The sequence below is a fragment of the Callithrix jacchus genome, chromosome X (genome assembly GCF_049354715.1).
Source record: "Callithrix jacchus isolate 240 chromosome X, calJac240_pri, whole genome shotgun sequence".
Classification (NCBI taxonomy): Eukaryota; Metazoa; Chordata; class Mammalia; order Primates; family Cebidae; genus Callithrix; species Callithrix jacchus.
Genome location: NC_133524.1, coordinates 148,874,389 through 148,894,044, shown reverse-complemented (window position 1 = coordinate 148,894,044; position 19,656 = coordinate 148,874,389). Strand labels below are relative to the sequence as shown.

Genomic DNA, 19,656 nt, shown 5'->3' with positions numbered 1-19,656 from the left:
TAGTGTTCTGTTGCAGCTCCAAGGTTTTTATCAAAAGGTGCTTGAAAATGCAGTGAGAAATGTGGACCAGAGCAAGGACCCTCTGCCCCACCAACAGGACATTTGGATGTGACTCTGCAAATGTTATCAGCATGATACTCTCTATTCTGCACATCCACATTGGCAAAGAAGATTTTTCAAACAATTTTTTCTTTATAAAGACCACTTTCTCTTTTCCTTCCACCCTATAAAGCTGAACTAAATTTCCACCTTCTATTTTAGCACCACAGTGGCCTGTTCTAAAAGTTTTGTTTTAAGTGATTAAGAATAGCTTCTGCAAAAATCAAAACTTATTTAAACTGTGCTGTTGCTATTTCCCCTCAGCTTGAAAACCATGGCTTCCACTGTCGCAGGGTATAAGGAGGTGGGTGTGCAAAGCTGTGGGAAGGCCATGGCAAGCTAGTGATGGAAGCCAGAGGCTTCCTTGGCCCACACAGCTGTCCCGCGCAATATCTTCTAATCCAACAGAGAGGAAACACAATGGTCTGGCAGAGTACTTGCTATTATAGATATTTATTTTACTCTCTTGGCTATTCACAAAATTTTATTTCAGTATATTTTACTTTGTTGAAGCCTGGACCATGCAAAGATGTCCATTTGATGAGGACAAAGAAGCCACCCAGTCACCTTATGAAGCTCTGCTGCTTTGTGCCCCTTTTTGGGTCAGGTCATCCAGGACACCCAGGTCTTGGCCCTTCTCGTCTTTTGTTGGTTTTCACTGTCTGGGCCCAGCATAACTCCCGAAGACCTGCATGTGTGTGATTTTACTCTATTGCATCTGTTTCACAGAATGTTACCAACTTGGCTGACCTCCAAAGAGACCCTCGGTACTGTCCAGTGTCAGGCACAACAGCTAGTCGTGCTAAGTTCGGGCACCTTTAGTTCCGCTGATGACTATTGACCCCTGGGCGTGCGTCTGTCTGGCAAGATAGTGAGTGCAAAGTCTCACACAAATTGAGTCAATTGAAGTGATTCTGACTGACTGGGGCTATTTCATAATTTAAGTTTATCAAGGAGATACTTTAAAACCTTCCCCCTCCCTCCCCTGAAAACCCAACACTGACAATATAGATTTTATGTTGATCACAAAACACTATACAACACACACACTACACTTTTAGTAGGACAAGTCACGATTTCCTTTGATGCTGGGCTATGGAATAGCTAGAAAGTTACTGCTCATCACCACAGCAGGGTACCATGTGAGTGGATAGTTTAATAAATGCATTCATTAGTTAATAGCTCTAAGGGGTTAGCTCTTATGTATGTGGAATGAGGAAACCTCATTAGGAATGGCCACAGTCTCAGCAAAACTCAGCTCTAAATATGCAAAGACTTTGCAGCCTGCTATTAAGAAGATGACATGAATTGTAAGAATACATTTGACAAGCTCCATTAAGACCCACCAGATCGTCCATGACCTATGCAAAGGCACCCTACAGTAGCACATGGAACCAGCAAGAACTTGGTAGGAAACGTGTCACATATCCCCACAACGAAATGACACTTCAGAAAAACAGACAGGGTATCCTTCCCGAGACAGTGGCGAAGAAGGGATCCTAGGGAGAAAGTTGATGGGAAGGAAAGAAATGGAAGGTGCCAGATGCTGCCCAAGCTCCAAACTACCAAGCATTCTGCACTTCCAGAGTTACTTGGTGTGAGGCAGAGAGGGAGGGGATGGAGGCAGCCAGCTGGAAGACGAGGGGTGACTGCCCGCTGGGGAGGGGCTGAGAAGGGGTTGGGGACAGCTGAGAACTCAATGATGCAGATGACAGACCACACACAAGACTCAACAAGGGGAGATCTGGCAATGTGCAGGCTAAAATGACCAATCCATGGGAAATTCAGAAGGTTCACGTTCCTGAAACGGTGTCATTGCCAAATCTCCACCTCATTTTGACATATAACCTACGAGTACGGGTGGCAGTAGAATTCAACTGCTCCCATTGCAGCATGTTAGGGCAAGATATTCTTTTTAAAGTATAGTATTATATCTATCTATATGGATCTATAGAGGTATTTACAACTGGCCTTGCTGCCTTTCCTCTGTGCTGTGAAGTGTTCATGTGCACTGCTGCCAGACAAATCTGAAAACCCTCTTTCTGTTCCCACTGCTCCAATCTCCCTTTATGAATTTATCCCAAATGAACTGCTTGCTGCCATAGGGCTGAAAACACCTCCAGGGTACTGGAGCCTCAAATCCATGTCAAGCAACCAATGCTTATGCTCAAAGAAGCCAGCCTTTCAGTAGCTGCGCTGGGAGCTTCAGACATGGGGTCACTACTCTCCCCTCAACCTGAATCTCTGTATGGGGTATCCAAAAATAGAGGCAATTTTAGCCTTCCAGAGGCAACTTTCTTGTTTTTAACTGTTGTACAAGAAGTGTGTGTGTGTGTGTGTGTGATTGTGGAAGTGTCTATTCTCAATGCCTCCTTCAGCATCACTCTGCAGCCTGTTACCCCCAGACATGTTCTTCCAGTACAAAGTGAAGTGCTCTGCTCTTGCAGCTTCCGCCATGAACTGACCACTTCCTACCTCAAGGCACCACTTCTTATGACTACATTCACTTCCTCAGTCTTCTATCTAGGAGACAGCACAGGTGGATGGAGGGACAGGGCAAAGAGTGGAAGCAAACCGGGAGATGCTGCTCCCTGGAACAGGAAATTGGAAAGAAACAGTCAGTTAAGCAGCCTGGCCAAACAAGGCCCCTCCACCATATGGGAACAGGCCAAGGGAATTCTAGCATTCTAGAAGGGTCACCAACAGGGAATATATATACTTTCAGAGGTATTTCCTTTCATACCCATTCAAATCAGATAAACATAGATATGCAGACATGCCCTTATATACATGCACTCAGCATACACCCATGTGTACACACGCACACACATACATAAGTCACACTTTCACACATTGTAGATACAACTCTACACACACCAGTAGAGATTTACACCACTAGATACAGCACTATGCAGCTTCGCAAATGGTTGTATATGTACAGAGACCCACCCTGGTACATATGCATACATCCAGGCACATACAGAAACACAAACACAGAAGCACAGCTAAAAGGCTGAGTGGGTAGAGGGGTAAGGGACTGTGGGAGAGACTGCATAGGGAGGAAGGGGTGGCATATGTTGAGAGCTTGGCAAAGTTCACTCCCTCACAACCTCCATCAGTGAGGTCGAGCTGCTTGGCAAGTTGGTGTGCTGGCCAATCCTATTTCCGTTAGGGGCCTAGCTCAATGGGCAGTGAGTGTGTTCTCCATCTGCTCACTTCACGCTCATTGCCTGGTCACCAACCTATTCCTGCAGAGATGCCCCAGGTGCCGTAAGATGTGGTGGGAGCCCTCTGGAGCACCCCCTTTGGGGTGGGAAGAAAAGGGAGTGTCTCAGTTGAGAGTCAGGAGGAAAAAGACAAGAAAGAGCGAGTGGGGTGGATCTACCACTCACTGGCTGCATGTCTTCAAGCATGGGGCATAAGCTCCATTCGTTTTCCCTGGAACACTGGGGACAATGTGAGGCTTCAGTGATGTAATGGGTCGTGGAGCTTGTGGACACTTACGTGCTAAACAAATAGAAAAGATTAGTATACAGATTTACAATAGATATTCATCTGCTAGTCTAGATCACATGATAAAGTAGCAAGTCTGAATTCTCCTAACCCTGGTGTTTATTCACCAAGTGCCGTAACTGGTGATCAACTCAGCAACTGATGGAAGGCTAACTCCTGACTTAGACAGAGGTATTGAGTCTCTACTGTCAAACATTCTGCAGCAGAAACATAGGCAAGAGAAGTTCCAGTGCCTCCAAAGAGGCCAGCTCAACTGAGTAATTTCTAAGCTGACATCACACCCACACTCCGCCAACCCCACAAGCTGGGTATGCGCTCTCACCCTGATGTCTCCCTCTGCAGCATCACCCATCCACATTCCTCTCCCACCCTTGCATCACAACCCCATACTCAAACACAACAAATGCAGTGGGGGAAAGGCACTTGCAAATGCTCCCTAAGTTTCCGGTAGGCAGTTCCCTGAATTTCCAAGCCATGGCTAGCCCTTTCTCTGTGCACCCCAGCCCCACCCAGCTTGACTTTTTTTCTATAAAGCCCTAAGCAGAGGGTGAGTGAGATCCATAATCCCTAGGAGGAAACAGAACAGTGAAAAAGAAATGCTGACACCTCAGGGGAACAGAAAAGCCCTGAGAAATGTTTGTGGGCAAGGCCCAGACCCTGGCCCCATCCCCCGACCTGGCTCTTCTGTGTCCTCTTAACATTTCCAGGGGCTTTTCTATGCTTATTCCTTGTTACAAGTTTTCGAAAAGGTGAGACTCTTCTAGCACGAAGGGGACTCCATGTGCTATTTACCTCCAACTCCTCAATCCCGTCCCTTCCAGTTAGAACATGTTCTTTCCAATGACTCCCCACCCCATGTTTATAAAGAGAAGTATTGAACTAATTGCAGTGCCCAAATAACCATAAAATAAAAGGAACAAAGGAAAGAGAGAAAAACAAACCCAAAAGAAACTGTGAAAGGAGCACAGAACAGTGCTCTTGCTGTTCTGGGGCACTGGGAGACTAATACATATGGTACACCCAGTAAACAATGTTGAACAACCCAAAGGCCAGAGGGAAGAGGAACCGGGACCACTTGTCAACCTTAGGGACGTAGTCAGGGTTAAAGAGATCAAAAGAGAAGCCTTCAGTGAAGGAGCACCCAGGGCTTGGGGGGCTACTGTCCTCAGACTCCGAGCTACTGTCCTTTTGGGCATAGGCCATGAGCTCATCATCGTTAAGGCCCCAGTTATTGCCAGTACCACACCTGAGTTGCTCCTCAAGGCTAAGGTAACTGCTCTCGACATTGCTTTCATCAAGATACCAGCCTGCTTCTTGCACACCATTCTTGCCATAGTGAAGCATGGGCATCCCACTGGGGCCATGGCCATGGTCCTCATCTGAGCTCAAGCTCTCATCGGAATCTTCAGGGTCATGGGTCACAGGATAACCATGGACCTCGGCGTGGTTGCAGATTTCGGTAGGAATAATACTGTCATTGGCCTGAAAACCATTAATGCGAACACCATAGCTCTGCCAGGCCTGCTCTGAGGTGGAGGGGAGATCGCTCAGGCTTTCTCCAGTGGCCAGGGGGGCCTGGCCTGTGAGAGAAGTGAGTGGGCGGAGGCTTTCCGAGGTGGCCAGCTGGGCCTGCTCGGAGGTGGACGTCAAAGAACCGAGGCTTTCCAGGCTTGCCAAGGGGGCCTGCGCTGGGGTGATGGGGAGAGAGCTGACTCCGTCTTCCACGTTAATCAGGGCATCCTTTGAGGAGATAATGGATAGGCTCATCAGTTTCATATCGGCTAGATGGATATGCACTGCGGGGGAGGGAGGAGAGAAGGGACTTCCCTCATCAGCACTGGCAACGTTACTGCTGATCTCTTTGACACATAGAGCCAGCTCCTCTTGGGGTCTCTGGCGTTCAAGGGGTGAGGAACAGGACCAATAGGCTGTTAGCATGCAAGGGAAGGCCATGGTGGTTGCCACGCCAGTGTCTCCCTGGGGACAGCTGCTCCCTGAGGAGTGCTGTGTGGTGGATGGGTGCTTGCTCAGGTAGGCAGAGCCGGGCTTTCTGCGAAGGAAGGAGGTAGCTAGGCATTAAGGTACTGCCAACAACAAAAGCCTCAGCATTGCCTTGGGAGTCTGAAGTGCCAAGGAAGGAGGCGTAGGCAGGCCAGCCTCTCCAGTGTCTGTCTTCCTTTCAGCCTCCCTGTGCCCATCTTCCCTTCCAGCTTCATTGCCTGCTCTGGAAGCATGCAAGGTGGACCAAATTCACTCCAAAGGTCTGGAGAAATTTAGCCTGCCACTTACTTGCCTTGAGACCTTGGACAATGATCATTTATGAAGGAGTGATGAGAAATAGTACTACTTCTTTGTTATATGTCGTGTGTGTGCTGTGTGTGTATGTTTTGTGTGCTTGCACGTGTGTGTGTGTGTGCGCGCATATTTAAAAAGCTAAGAAATGTGAAAGGGTCAAAAGTGCTAAGCCTGGGCTCAAGAGGTGCTCAGGGAAAGCTGATTGGCAGTCAAAAAGTCAAACCTGCACATTTCCCACCACCATTTGCTGGAGGCGGTAGCGGGCAATGACTCTTCGTGGTCTTCTGCGTCGCCTAGGTTGGCGCCGAGGTCCTCGACTGTAGAAAAGATAGTTGATGTAGACATACTCCACCAAGGACAGGAACACAAAGAACAAGCACACAAGGATATAGATGTCAATGGCCTTGATACAGGAGATGTTGGGGACTTTATCCCGCAGATGTGAGTCGACAGTGGTCAGGATGAGCATTGAAGTTAGGCCTGTAAGCAACACAGTACAGGCTTAGTCTCCTCTGATGGCTAACATTCTTGGCAACCCGTTGGGCCCACAGCCAAACATCATATTTGGGGTGAGGAGGGCCCAGAGCAAAGGCCTGCAGCTCTCTCTTTATTCCTCTTTCCCCATCTTGAAACTCAGACTATGCTTCAATGGTTCAATGACTTCCTATTGCTCTTACGGTCAAGTCTCAAACCTTCAGCTACAGTTTCATAGCAGTTTACATCTTCAGCCCCACCTTGCCCTATGATAGACTCTTTCCCTTTTGCCTTCCTTTAGCTCCTAAAGTAAGGTTTTGTGAGCCCTAAACATTTATACAGCTTTAGTCTAGAACATGCTTCTAAAAGGGAGGCTGAGGAGTCTGCCCCACAGATGGTGAAGGAGAAACCAGATCTGGATCTGGGACACACTGACATTCTATTGGGTGGGGTCAGACAAACCAAGCAGGTCAACTCTTAGGTCTCTTCTTGGTACTGCTCAAAAATATTTCATGGCTCCCCATGCTTAGACATGAAGTACAATGTCTTCCTAAGCCTGCTCAGGCTGTCTTTCGGCTGCTCTTCTCAACTCCTCAGCTCCTGTCCCAGACTGACCCTGTAATTTAGCCCGCTTTTAATGGCCCCTATGATCTAAACCTATGACTTGTCCATTTACTTATAGATTAAATGATGAATTCTGGTACTTTGGGTTCAACAGGCCAAGATTCCAACCCTGACTTTGGGTTTTCACATCTGTCTTTAACATCGGTCTCTTTATTGGGGATTGGCTGTGCACCCATACAAAGGTACAAATGCCTACTGGAAAAATCCTTATTTCCTTGCCTGTGTAGTCACACACTGTTCCAGGTTCTTTTTCCTTATTCTCAACTTTTTTTCTGAGCCAAATGTCCCAAATTCCTTCCTGGGATGGAGACAGAACCTACCAATTGTCACCCTGGCTGCAGAGGAATGACAGTTCATCCAAAACGATATCCAAGAGGTAATAGTGGTGAGGACACTAGGTACAAAGTAGCTGTTGACGTCCCTCTGAACCTGGAACTTCAGGATCAGGCGTATGTAGGAACCTGGCAAGGAGACACATTGGAATTAGGGTGGCAGGGCTGAGGGGATTTGCGGCAAAAGGGCGGAGAGGTACAGGATGAAGAAGGAGGGGAGAAGGGAAGAGCAATGGGCAGTTCAGCTTCTAATTCTCCATCCAGAGGCATCCAGCTTGGGCAGACTGCAGATCTGGTTCTGTTTGCTGCACTGGCAGGCTGGTGACAATGGCCTATCTCAGAAGGCCCATGAGCACAGCAAGTCTTCTCTCTCCACCTTCCTTTCTTACTTGCTCCATGTTAGGTGAAGTTTGGAATAGGAGAGGCAAGAGATGTTCCCAAGCTGCAAACAGATGGAGGGTGAAAGGCTCCATCTTCAAAAGTGTAAAACACTTTTACACCTGCAGAGTGTTGTGAACCTGGCTAAGTGCTTCCACAGCCATGCTTCATTGGCAGAGGATGAGCCATTGGGGCTTTATTAAGGGGGCCTGGGGCCAGTAGGAAATGGGAAAGGAAACATTCAGAGAGTGTAAGAGCCAAAATCAGAGGCCACCAGGAGATTATGGAGGTGCAAGGGGAACATGAGACAGGAGAGAAGGAAGTGGTCAGACCCACCTGTGTAGAAATACACCTCCTTGCTAGTAATCGTTCTCCCCAGGAAAGTGAACTGAGGGATATGCAGCTCCTTGGTCATGTGGATGGCATTCCCATTGTCATCCCAGAATAATATGATGTCTTCAACCGTGTAGCCATCTGGGAAGGAGAGAAACAGACAGGTAGTCTCAGATTCTTAGAAAGAAAGTAAAGCACAAGCTTCTACCCACTAACTGGCGTGCACTTGGCCAACAGTAAGGTGCTATTTTCCCAGAGGACGTTTACACTCTAAAGACCACCTGGTCCCAGATGCCATTTATACATCTATATATCAATGAATCATCTATCATCTATCTATCTCTCCACCACCTTTCTCTCTTTATTTCTATCATCTATCTTCCTCTATCATATATCTATTTTGGAGAGAGAGAATGGGGGTGAGGAGGGAGCACAGGAGACACACTGTGCCTTTTACTGTCAATTGAGCCTCTGATTTCCTGATCACCCCAGCTCCAGGAAGGGGAGAGGTGGCCATAGGAGACATACGTACAGCTCTCCACCACCAGCTTGCAGGCCTGCTTGTCCATAGGGAATTTATGCAGATCCAGAGAACAAGCTGCTGTGGTGGTCAGTCTGCAAAGGAAAACAAAAAGGAAGGAGAAAGTGAGTCAGGCCTACACACCATTGCTGAGGAAACTGCAGGGGTGGGGAGGGAAGAGTTACCTCAAGGACTGACCCATGTGTAGACAGGAGAGAGGAAATTTGTATGTGACAAAGTAACCAAGAGACCTGGCAGCACATAAACAGAGAACACATGTATGGCATGTCTGAAAACTACAGGGTGTCAGATGGGAAGGGCCCTGGAGGAAACTGAATGCAGAGATAGAAAGGGGTGCTTCCTAGAGAAGTAGTGACACCAGCAAGAGGAAACTGTGTGCCACACCAAATCAGCTGAGACTCACATGCGTGAAGTGTGATGTACGGTTGGGAGCCTTGATCCAGGCCTGCCTCAGGCCACATCTGCACACATGCCAGAGGTGCAGGCCTATGTGGATACTGGGGACTAGCTAAATGCCAGCGGGTGTGAAATGCACAGAAACGATGAACATGTTTGTGGCGGACCATGGCACTGTTGGCAGTACATGAAGTGGGCAGGAGCTTTAGGTTGCAATGTGGTGGGTGCATCCATAGAAGAATCTGAGGAGGGGTCTCAGAGGCACTGAGAAAGTGGGAGAAGTGTCCTGTGGGAGAAAAGATAAGACACAAGCTCTCCACAGCCTCAGCTGGGAGGCTCTGCTCCACCCCTTATTCTGCCCTTCTCATCTGGTAACCCCAGCTGAGTCCCTTTCAATTGCTAGCTCAAAGTAATTTCCATTTTGTACACTGGATATGGTGTGTGCATGCACTTATGAGTGCATGTGTGTTTTTCTCCCTTCTATGAATTCTCCATGCAGCATTATTTAGCTATTGCCCCCTTTAAGTAGAACAAGTGTGACCAGTGACCTGTTCCCTGTGAGTCCTGTTATTTTCTGACTCCAGAGCCTGGGTCTGTGGGAAGGTGGATGGAAAAAGGAAGGAATGGAGCAAGAGCTCCCCAGAGAAAGAGAAATCCAGGTATTACATCTGTAAAAACTATAAGAGCTGAACCCTGGTAGCTACTTCACAGACACATTCTGAGCTGTACTGATCTCTTATACATGTCTTTGGAGACAGTTTGTAAGAGATGCCACTGTGAGGAGAGCCTTGGTGACTGCTATGCTATAATTAGACTAGTTAGGAGTTTCAGCTTGCAATTGTTCTGTGTGTCTGCAGAGCCACAGACAAGAGACCCACACCACATACACCTTGCCTCTCCACCCTCCTGGGGTTCTTGCATGATGCATATATGACTGATGGCAGAAAGCAGCCCCCTCCCTCGTTCACTGCATGGACTTCAGCATTCATCTTCTCCCTCCCTCACTGCCTGGGAGAGAAAAGACAAAGAACGGAATGCATGCAACACTAGGTGGAGGGAGAAGTCCTTCAGTTGAGGGAATCAAGGAGGACTTCTTGATGAAGGGGGCATTTGAGTTAGAGATTTCAGGGTGGGAAAGGTTTCAACTCATGGCAAGGGGGAAAGGACTAACCAATCCAGACAGAAGGAACAGCAGAAGCCAAGGTGTAGGGACGGAACAGCTAAGGGCATCTGTGGGAAACTGTGAAAGTTTCACTTTGGCTACTGGGGAGAACAAGTGAGGGGGGATGTTCAAGACAGGCTTGGAAAGCCTATCTTTGTGTGTCCTTTGTGTGTCCCTTAGAGTGTGCTTGTAGAATATTCAGTACGAAGAAGGAAGTCTGCTGGGACATCCCCAGACCCGTAGGGAACTCACTGGATGCCATACTGCACCATTCCATCTGGGTGAAGCTGAAACACACGGTTTTCCACAGTCACATCATGCACGAAACCATCATTGCTATTCAGAAAGTAGCAGTCAGGGACCCACAACTTCTCATACATCCGATAGTCCAGGGTCAGGTTCAGGGTGGTCTCATAGTATGCTAAGCGTGAATCTTTCCAAGTCTGATGAAAAAACATCGTGACTGTATAGTCCTGGAAAGACAAATGTAAATTTCAGTTGTAAGTCTGGTTGTCAAGCACTCCATTCTTCGTGTGTGTGTGGTGTGTGTGTATGTGTGCATGCACTTGTGTATGCAAGTGTATGAAGTATATCATAACTATATACAAGTGAAACATACAAGAAATTAAAATCCAAGTTAAGAAACAGAATATTACCAATAACCTTAAAACCCCAATGTATCTCTTCCAGAATATATTTCCCTCACACCCCCAGCAGTAACCATTATGCTAGATTTTATGATAATTCCCTTGCTTTGTGTTAGAGTTTTATTGTCTATTTATTTCTAGAAAACATATTGCTTAGTTGGACCCATTTTGAAAATTTTATCCGAATGAAATAATACTGTATATATTCATAGTTTGCTTTTTTCACACAACATTACCTTTGCGAGATTAACTTGGTGGACATGTGTAATTATAATCTGTTCACTTGCTTTGGTGGATAATATATGAATATACCATGCATTTTATCATGTGAACATACCTATCAAAACCATGATGAAATAGAAATGATGAAGCTGCTTCTGCTTCGTCAACATTGGCATTGTCTGACTTTTGACCTTTTGCTAAACTGGTGTGTAATGGGTTGTCATTGTGGTTTTATTTTGCTTTACTAACAAGGCTAAGCATCTTTTCATACATTTCATATATTTATCTGCTATTTAGTTTTCTTCACGGATGTGAAATTCTTGTTCACGTTCTCTGATAATTTTTCTATCGGTTTAAAAATATTCTTACTAATTCACAAAATAATGCAAATTTTGAATATCAGCTCTTTATGTTGCAAATATCTCAGTCCACTGTGATTGATCCTTTCACACTTGTTACAATGGTTTTGTTTGTTTTGTAAAACAGACGTTCCACAAACTTGGTGCAACAGAATTTCAATATACTTGAGGTTACCAGATTTACTTTTTTGTGGTCTGTTTTCTGTGTCTTTTTAAAAAGATCCTTATTGACTGCAAAACACAAAGCCAGTGTTCTGCGCTCTCTTCTAAAAGCTTTATAAGCCTTTCACTTGTAAGTCTGTAATCCATCTGGAATCGCGTTTCTGGATGTGGTGTGATGTATGTAGGGCTTGAATTAATGTACTTTTTATTCTGGGTGGCTGCAGTGTCCCAAACCTACCTTCTTCCTTTATGTGAGTTCTGTCACAGGTCAGAACTACTGGACTTGGCTTATGAGCCTGCTCCTTGTCTCATGTCCTCTGTTCCCAACCCCATGGCTAGAACTAACACACTTACCATATTCATTTCTGAGATCTGTTCAATGCTGGTGATATAAATAGATATTCTCACAGGCAGAGGGGCACCTAGAACACAGGAAGATGCAATTACATGAGAGGTAGAATAAATGTTAAGAGCATAAACTTGAGAGCCAGACTGCCTGGGTTTGACCCATGTTAGTTGTGTGATCCTCAGTAAGTTGCCTAACCGTGCTGAGTCTTAGTGTCCTCATGGATAAAATGGTGATAGCGATAGCACTGATGTCATAGTGCAGGCGAAGAACTTAGACCAAGGCCTGGCCCATGATATGTGCAGAGGAAGGTGTCAGGGCAAAATAGAGAGAACGTAAAGGGACGAAGCACTCCTTCTAAACATTTTCCTGATAAAAGCTGAAAAGCAATTAGCTCCAAAGCATGAGCCAAGATTCATGGTTGTGTGTGTGCATGTTTGTGTGTGGGAGTGAATGTTTGAGTGTGTTTGTGGGAGTACTTGTGTGTTCATGTGCAGCTGAATGTGACAGTGTGTGTAAGCATGTTTGTGTATAAGTGAATGCGTGAGCACGTTTGCATACTTGAGTGTGTTGTATAGAAGTAAATGTGTGAGCATGTGAATGTTTGTAGGTGTGTTGTGTGGGAGTGAATGTATGATTGTGTTCATGTGCAAGGGAGGATATGAGTATACATGTTTGTGAGCTTGTCTGTGTGAGAGTGAATGCATGAACACATACATATGAATTTATGTGAGCCTGTCTGTGTGTGAATATGTGAGTGTGGTATTGTGGCACTGAACATATTAGCATAAGTGTGTCCCATAAGTATGACTGTGTGCATGTATTAGAATGTGTGAGCCTGAGTGTGTGTATGTATTAGAGTGAGCCTTTCATGTGTCAGTATATTCGTGTGTCCATGTGTGAGTGAATGCATGTGCATGTTCATGTATGTGAATTAGTTGTGTTGACATAAGTGTACATGAGCATGTTTGTGTATTGTGTGATGTGTCCAAGTGTACTGGTATACTCAGGTATATAGAAGACTATATCAGCATGTTCATGTATGTGAGAATTGCCATGTGGGTGAATGCAAGATTGTGTGTAAGCATGTTAATGTGCATGTACCTATCAATGTAGATGTGCATATTTTCAGCAGGTGAGTGAATCTATGAGCATACTGTAAACACATTCATGTGTGTGTGAATGTGTGAGTGTTTCTGTGTATGTGAGCAAGCTCATGCATGACTGAAGGCATGATTATGTTTATGTGTGTGAGCATGTGCTTGTGTGTGAGGATGTTAATATGTGTCTTCACGTTTTTGAGTGAGTTTGTGAGTGTGTTTGTGTATGTGAGCACATTTGTGTGTGAGTGAATGTATGAGTATATTCATATGCGTATGTATATGTGAGAGCGTCTTTGTGTGTGTGTTAATGTGTGCATGAATTTGAGTGTGGTCTCATAACATGTGTAGTAAATGTGTGAGCATGTTTGTGTGTGTGTGAGCATGTTAAAGTTCATGAATAAATTCATGAAGGTGTTTGATGGGTATGTTTGTGTGAGTGAATGTGTGTGCATTTGAGTGTTAATGTGAATAAATTTGCACGTGTTTCGGAGCGTGTTTGAGTGTGAGTGAATGCATACATTCATGTGTGTATGTGGATTTGTGACTATGTTTGGTGTATGTAAGCATGCTAATGTGTGAGTATAAGTGAATGTGTGATCATGCTCAGTGGGCGTGTCTATGTGTGAGAATGAATTTGTGAGCGTGTTCATCTTCATGAGTGCACAGGTGAGGGCGATTGTGTGTGTTAATGTGTGAGTGTGACAGCATGGGAATGTTTGTGTTAGTGTACTTCTGCCTCCTAGCTTTTCTTCACACCCAGGTGTGAGCACTGTCCATGGGCAGGACTCAAATGTGGTCATGGATGTGAAAATATGTAGTAAACTGTAAGGCACTGTGGGCAAATCCATTCTTATTGTTCGCTCATCAGCTCAAAGCTTTCCACATCCAGTCCTATAGCACAGCCCTTAGTCTCTGTGTATTACATCACACTGCTACTAGGGGAACACACATGATACTTGCAATTCAGCCTGCTGGTTTTACTGCAGGCTGATTGCCCAGAAGCTGAGCTGCGAAGAAAGTAATGTGTTATTCTAAGCCCAAAGCTTCACAAAGGAAAGCACTATTGGGAATAAGCATGTGAATAGCAGCCATGAAGTAAATGAACCTGTGTTAGGGTACAGCCCAGACTCCAGCATCCAGGCCTGTTGTGAACAAGCCCCACTGAAGTGTTATGTTCTAGATGACTGCCTTTCAGGCTCCCCACATGCCTTTAGAGAAGGGAGGCTGTGTTAGGCAGGCAACAAGCTCCAGAGTGGCCAGGCAGCCAGCTACCCCTCCAGTGTTAGACTTCCCTAGGCCATTCCGCATGACTCAGGCAACTCCTTTCCTTGTGGTGGAATGCTGGGGACCCTAAAGGGCTAGGCCAGAAGCCTGTTGAAGGACTCCTAGTTGAAGGGTATGTGGGAGCTGAAATGCAGCTCACATTCCCCTCACCAAGCTCTGAGTCCTGGCACAGGGATGCCACTTGGAGGAAGAAAACATTCTTCTAATTTATCCCCTTAAAGGGGAAACTTTTGTGCTAGTAGTGGTCAGGATGGGAATTTAAGTGCGGAATCCCACATCTCTAAATAGATAAAGGGGATGGGGGATGATTAACGTCCTGATAAGGAGTCTAAATATCATGTCTAGGCTAATGGTCTCAGACCATCACTGTACCATCCTGCCCCTTCAAGAAGGCAGGAAAAGTGGTGGGGGATAATCACCTCCCTATCTCCTGGAACCCGTGGCTGCCTCAACTCCACTTCCCACCTAGCAGATGCATGAAGGAATGACGAAAATATCTCATTCATTCCTTCACAGTATTGGGTGCCTATGTCATGCCAGGTGCTAAGCTAGGTGAAGCCCTCAAGGGTTGCCTTTTGCCATAATGCAGTCCCAGTTCTCTTGCCCAGAAGGAATTGGCTTTGTTAATTATCTCTGGATCTTCCTCCTCCTTTTCATCTTCCTCTTCTCACTGTCCCCCATATGCAGGGAAGGACTAAGGCTCTCCTGTTTGAACTGGATGTGGCGTATGTGTGCAGAAGTGAGGGGGGATATGCTCCGAAACTCTCACAGAGGGGAATTTGATTCTGTGTCTAGGAGGGGGCCATACAGGGAGTCCTGGGGCCCTCAAACACTGACTACCTTGGCCCAGGGATCCCATCAGTGGGTCTCTCCTCCCACACCCACTGTGCAACAGCCTCAGATCTAGAATGTGTGGTGCCCCCTTCTGTTTAAATGCTAGAAGGTCCTGAGTTATTCTTGTCCTCTCACCTTCACCTGCTGTTTGGCTAAATCAAGCCAGGGATTCACCTTTTCTCACATGCTGCAGGTGTGCACGACCACAAAGCTTAGGGTAACTCTCCGCAGAGATTGATTCTTGCCCCTGCTCCCTCCCCCTGGCCCTGGACGCCTGCAGAGATATCAACCTGGCCATGAAACAGTGGGGAGAACGTGGTTGGTGCCCTCAAATGGTTGTTGGTCAGCCGCTGCTGAGAAACGTGAGAAAGGCAAGACCGAAAACAAAGTAGCTACTCCCGTGTCTCCCATTTGTGCTTGCTGCAGCCGATCCAAAAGATCCCAAAGTCGCTGCCATACAAGGGCGTGCTGCCGGTACTCTACCACCTGGATTCCCATATGGTTAGACCTCTATCCCTTAGGGACCCACCCACAAGGGGTGCTGCTGTTTTTGCAACAAAAGCCTACTTTCTGCCCTTTCTACCCTAGCTTCCCAGCATGCTCTCAGCTTGAATGCCTTGGGCTGTGCCTTCTGCTCTATCACTCCGGAGGGAGCACGGGAGCAAAGGTGAAGCACCAGTCCAGGGTTCCACCTCCAAAGCTTAGGGCCCAGGACTACCACCTTGGTTTTCAAGGGTACGCTCCCCAGGCCAAATTAGTCTATCTCAGGGGCCGAATTCTCTCAGCTGTTTGTTCTTAGGGTGGTGACAAAGTGTACTTGGAAGACCTCTATTCATACGCACAAATGCAGACCATTAGCTTTCATTAACCCTTTAGAGCGGGAGCTTCCTTTGAGCTGGAATGTGGCTAACCTCTGTTTAATGCACCCTTTCTTTTCTTTGTCCTTGATCTAGGTTTCCTAGGTGTCCCCTGGGCTAGAGAATGCTGCATTGGCTATGCACAGTCGGGGTAGGTTGCCTGTCATTTAAAGCTGTGTGATCCATGCTAGTCACCCTTTCTAAATGGGGGGCTAAGTACAAAAATGAGGGAGAAACTCATGTATGATTTTCCTGGGGGTTTGTGTGTCAGTTTCTTTGTTATTTCTAATCTCAGGACCAGAGATCTGAGTACGAGGCTGAGGAATTTGGATTTTATTTGGCAGTTAGATAAAAGCATTAAAAGTTCCTGAGGTGATCGGGCTGGATTTATAAAGACCACACTGACTGCGGTGTCTTGAACGGACTGGGAATTAGGGAGCCAAGCTGGAAGTGCCCAGGGCCTGGGAGGGTTAAGTACAGTAGATAGAGAAGACCATGCTCTGAGTTTTGAAAGGGCAGAATGAGACAAGTGGCCAGGGTGTGAAGAACGTGCTGGAGAGCGGGAGCAGAAAACTCTAGCTTAAGAAACGCGCATGCTGCATCCTGTACACACACTTCTGTGCTTAGCTCTTTGCCAGCCACGACACTGTAAGGGGAATGTGAAGGAGGTAGAAGGCTCTTATGCATCTGAAGCCAGAGAAGTGAGAGAAATTACAGGGTGCACAGGGCCTGGTGGTGTTTCCTTGCTGGTCTCTGCAGAGTCAGGAACGTGGGATCTGCAGAGGCACAGGTGTGGAAGCTGCGGGGCGCCGTTGGTCAGCTTACAGGGCAGGGCTTGCTTGCTGTATCAGCTCTAGGACACCCAATCCAAGTTCTCTTGTGTCTGCATATGGCTTACCTCCAAAATTCGGTCTCAGGCGGACATCGTATCTCGACAGCACCCTGTCCAAAATCTTTTGAACCACAGCTTCATTTGCACAACTTTTGCTGAAACAGAGAAGTCATAAGTAAATGCTGGTCGACTCGGGGCCGACTTGTCAGTGGTTGCCTTGCTAGGGCCTTTCCTTGTCCAGCACATACGCAGACATGTCCAGTCATACGTGTACACACCGTCTCTCCCTGCTCCCCTCCCTCCCCACAGTGAGTCAGCCAGAAGCACAGCAGTGACGCAGACTCCTTTTCCCCTCACCCCTTCCCAGCTTTAATCCAGAGGGTGGGGCTCAGAGATCCCTGTTACCAGGCAGGACTTGGGGGGGCAGTTGAGGAGATGATGCGGAGGCGGCAGGAGAAGGGGAGAGGAAGAAGAATGGGCAGATGAAAGCCCTCAGAAAAATGCATTACTTCAACCCTTTCAAGAGCCCCATCTTGCAATCAGCCTGGACGCTGTTTTCTAGGTTGGTGGGGGTCCTCCTTCCAGGGGCACCTGATTGTCCCAGGAAAAGTCATCTTTCACTCTCAGTACCCTCGGAAGATGAGCTCAAAGTCACATTTCTCCTTACCTGGGCTAGGGCTGGGCATTTTTTAGTCAACTTTATGTCAACCTTGTTTCTGTACACCACTGTTTTCCAGACTTGGCATATGGCATATGACACACAGAGAGAGCCTTGCTGATGTAGCTAAGATTTATGACCATCATCCACCCAAAACCATTTCAGATTCATGGGGCTCAGAGCTGTCCTCAAAAAGACATTTATTCTAGGAGCAGGTATCTCTCTTGCTAAGCATGTGCTTCCACCCTGGAGGTGTCTTGGGTGAGCCTAGGTAAGTGGACCCATCTCAGCTCTTCAGAGAACTGGCCTTTCCAGAGATCTCTCACATGCTTACCCAATTCACCTAGACCTTCAACACGACTCCTTTCCCCCAAAGGGCTTGTAAATCCGAACAGGCCCTGGCATCACTGTGACTCTTTGAATCTTTGACGCATTGCCCGGGGAATGTCAGCCCCTGCAAATGTGTGTGTGTGTGTGTGCGTGTGTGTGTGTGCGCGCGTGTGTGTGTGTGTGCGCACATGTATGCATGTTAACTGGCGCAGTTCGGTATGTTGGGTTGAGGGCACTGCAGGGCTATCTGCTGGAACCTTGCCAAACTAACCCGCCCCCTTTCATGAGTACATGTTAATTTCTGGCTTGTCATTTAAACGTTGTTAAAATTATTCCTAATCATCTTTAATCAGAAATTTCATGTTGCAACATTCCAAAGTGTGCACGTGAATTATTCCTAAATTAAAGCAATGCATTTCTACCTGTTTCCAAGCACACATTACCCATGTGCTAATGCTCAGGATCTGTGTGATTTACATGTAAAGGCTTCAGATATTCACACACCCAAACAAACTTGAAATCAAAGAGAGAAAAAAACCTGAATCTTTAAATATTTTCACGCGAGTAAGTATAAAAGCGCACCCATCCCAGACCACACGGTTTGTGGTTATTCAGACACGATCGCACTGTCTGGGCTCCAATGGGTTTGAGTAAATCATTTCTATCTGCCGCATTGGAAAGAGTCCCTCACCCCTCAACACATGCATGCACACGTGCGTGCCTCAGGGAATGGACTAAAATCTAGACTCAAACAGGTGTCTCTCCTATGTTTTGTGAATTGCCCATCATCCTGTACCCTCCTCCCGAATCCTACAGGTGCCAAAGCTGGGGAAAAGCTGCCAGGAAGCTTAAATTCTTGGGGATGGATGGGCAGATCCTGGGACGAGGGCAAACCCCGCCACCACCCTTCGGGCTGCGGTTTGGGCACAAGCGGAGCTCGGTCAGGGGCCGCAGTAACAGGTGGGTGGAAACACAGGGCTCCATTTCAACAACTCCATTCCACCTCACCCCTTCTAGGGGCCAACAGGCAGGGCCCGCGTGCTAGGGCTCAGCGAGCTGGGGTCCGATTCACCCCAGCCCGCTCCGTCCAAGAGGCCAGAGGCCATCTTCCCATCCCCATTCCTGTCCCCCCTGCCTAGCCTGGGGGTGCCCGCTTACCAGTTGAAGAGGTTCAGGACGACTTCAGGCACAGCGGAGGATAACTCGAAGTCGAATTTCGGGATGGGACTGGGGTAATTACCCTCCGCGAGCCAGGTCCTGATGAGCAGCAGGATCACTGCGGCTCGCAGCATGCCTCGGATGCCCATGGCTGTGGCGTTCTGGGCGCCTGAGGGCGCGGGAGAAGGAGCCGCGAAAAGGGACAGAGGTGGGGTGGGGAGTGGGTCTCTACTGGGGCCGGGGGAAGAGGGATTGCTGGCCGGTCCCCAAAGAGATGCCTCTAAGGAGAGAGCAGCGAGGGCACGGGAAGTTGGGGGTGCGGGGGTCAGCCGGGATACTGGAGAAGAGAGCCGGGGCTGAGCAACCACCCAGCAGCTTTGCCGGACGCAGCGCCCTCCAGGGTGCGTCCGGCAGCTGCAAGGTGCGCTCCGTCTGCGGCCGCTCCTGGCTGCGACTGGGCACAGATCCCAGCTCGCTGCTGGCTCCGCCCACTCCGACGGGAGCACCGGCCCAGCCAATCGGACAAGTGTCAGGAGCCGCACAAAAAGGCGCGCGCTCCTGCCTCCGCCCGCAGCCTGCGCGCCGCCCGGCCCCCGCCCCTTCAGGCTTCTGCAGTCAGCCCCCGGCCGTCTCCAGACACAGACAAGGGCGGGGCCGGGCTGGGGGAGGGGGAGGAGGGCTGGCTCCTCGGGGGCTGGGTCGGGAATCCGCCTCAAG

The 19,656-nt window shown here is 47.7% G+C and overlaps 1 protein-coding gene across 1 annotated transcript; it reads right to left on the bottom strand.

Annotated features, from left to right (window-relative positions):
• Window positions 1-533: 533 nt before the first annotated feature.
• Window positions 534-19,399, bottom strand: GABRQ (gamma-aminobutyric acid type A receptor subunit theta). The gene is made up of 9 exons (XM_002763382.5): window positions 18,940-19,399; window positions 16,860-16,948; window positions 11,892-11,959; window positions 10,400-10,620; window positions 8,581-8,663; window positions 8,052-8,189; window positions 7,326-7,466; window positions 6,131-6,387; window positions 534-5,352 (listed from the first exon to the last, which is right to left on the bottom strand). The coding sequence occupies exons 1-9, from the start codon at window positions 19,086-19,088 to the stop codon at window positions 4,615-4,617; spliced, it is 1,884 nt and encodes a 627-aa protein (XP_002763428.3). The 5' UTR covers window positions 19,089-19,399; the 3' UTR covers window positions 534-4,614.
• Between the last annotated feature and the right edge of the window lie 257 nt (window positions 19,400-19,656).

Coding starts and splice junctions, on each gene's coding strand:
- GABRQ (XM_002763382.5), bottom strand. CDS start 19,088: ATGGGCATCCGAGGCATGCTGCGAGCCGCAGTGATCCTGCTGCTCATC. Junction 8,664..10,399: donor ATGGTGCAGTATGGCATCCA/GTGAGTTCCCTA, acceptor TTTCCTTTGCAG/ACTGACCACCACAGCAGCTT. Junction 5,353..6,130: donor TGGTGGTGGGAAATGTGCAG/GTTTGACTTTTT, acceptor ATCTCCTCAAAG/GATGCCCTGATTAACGTGGA.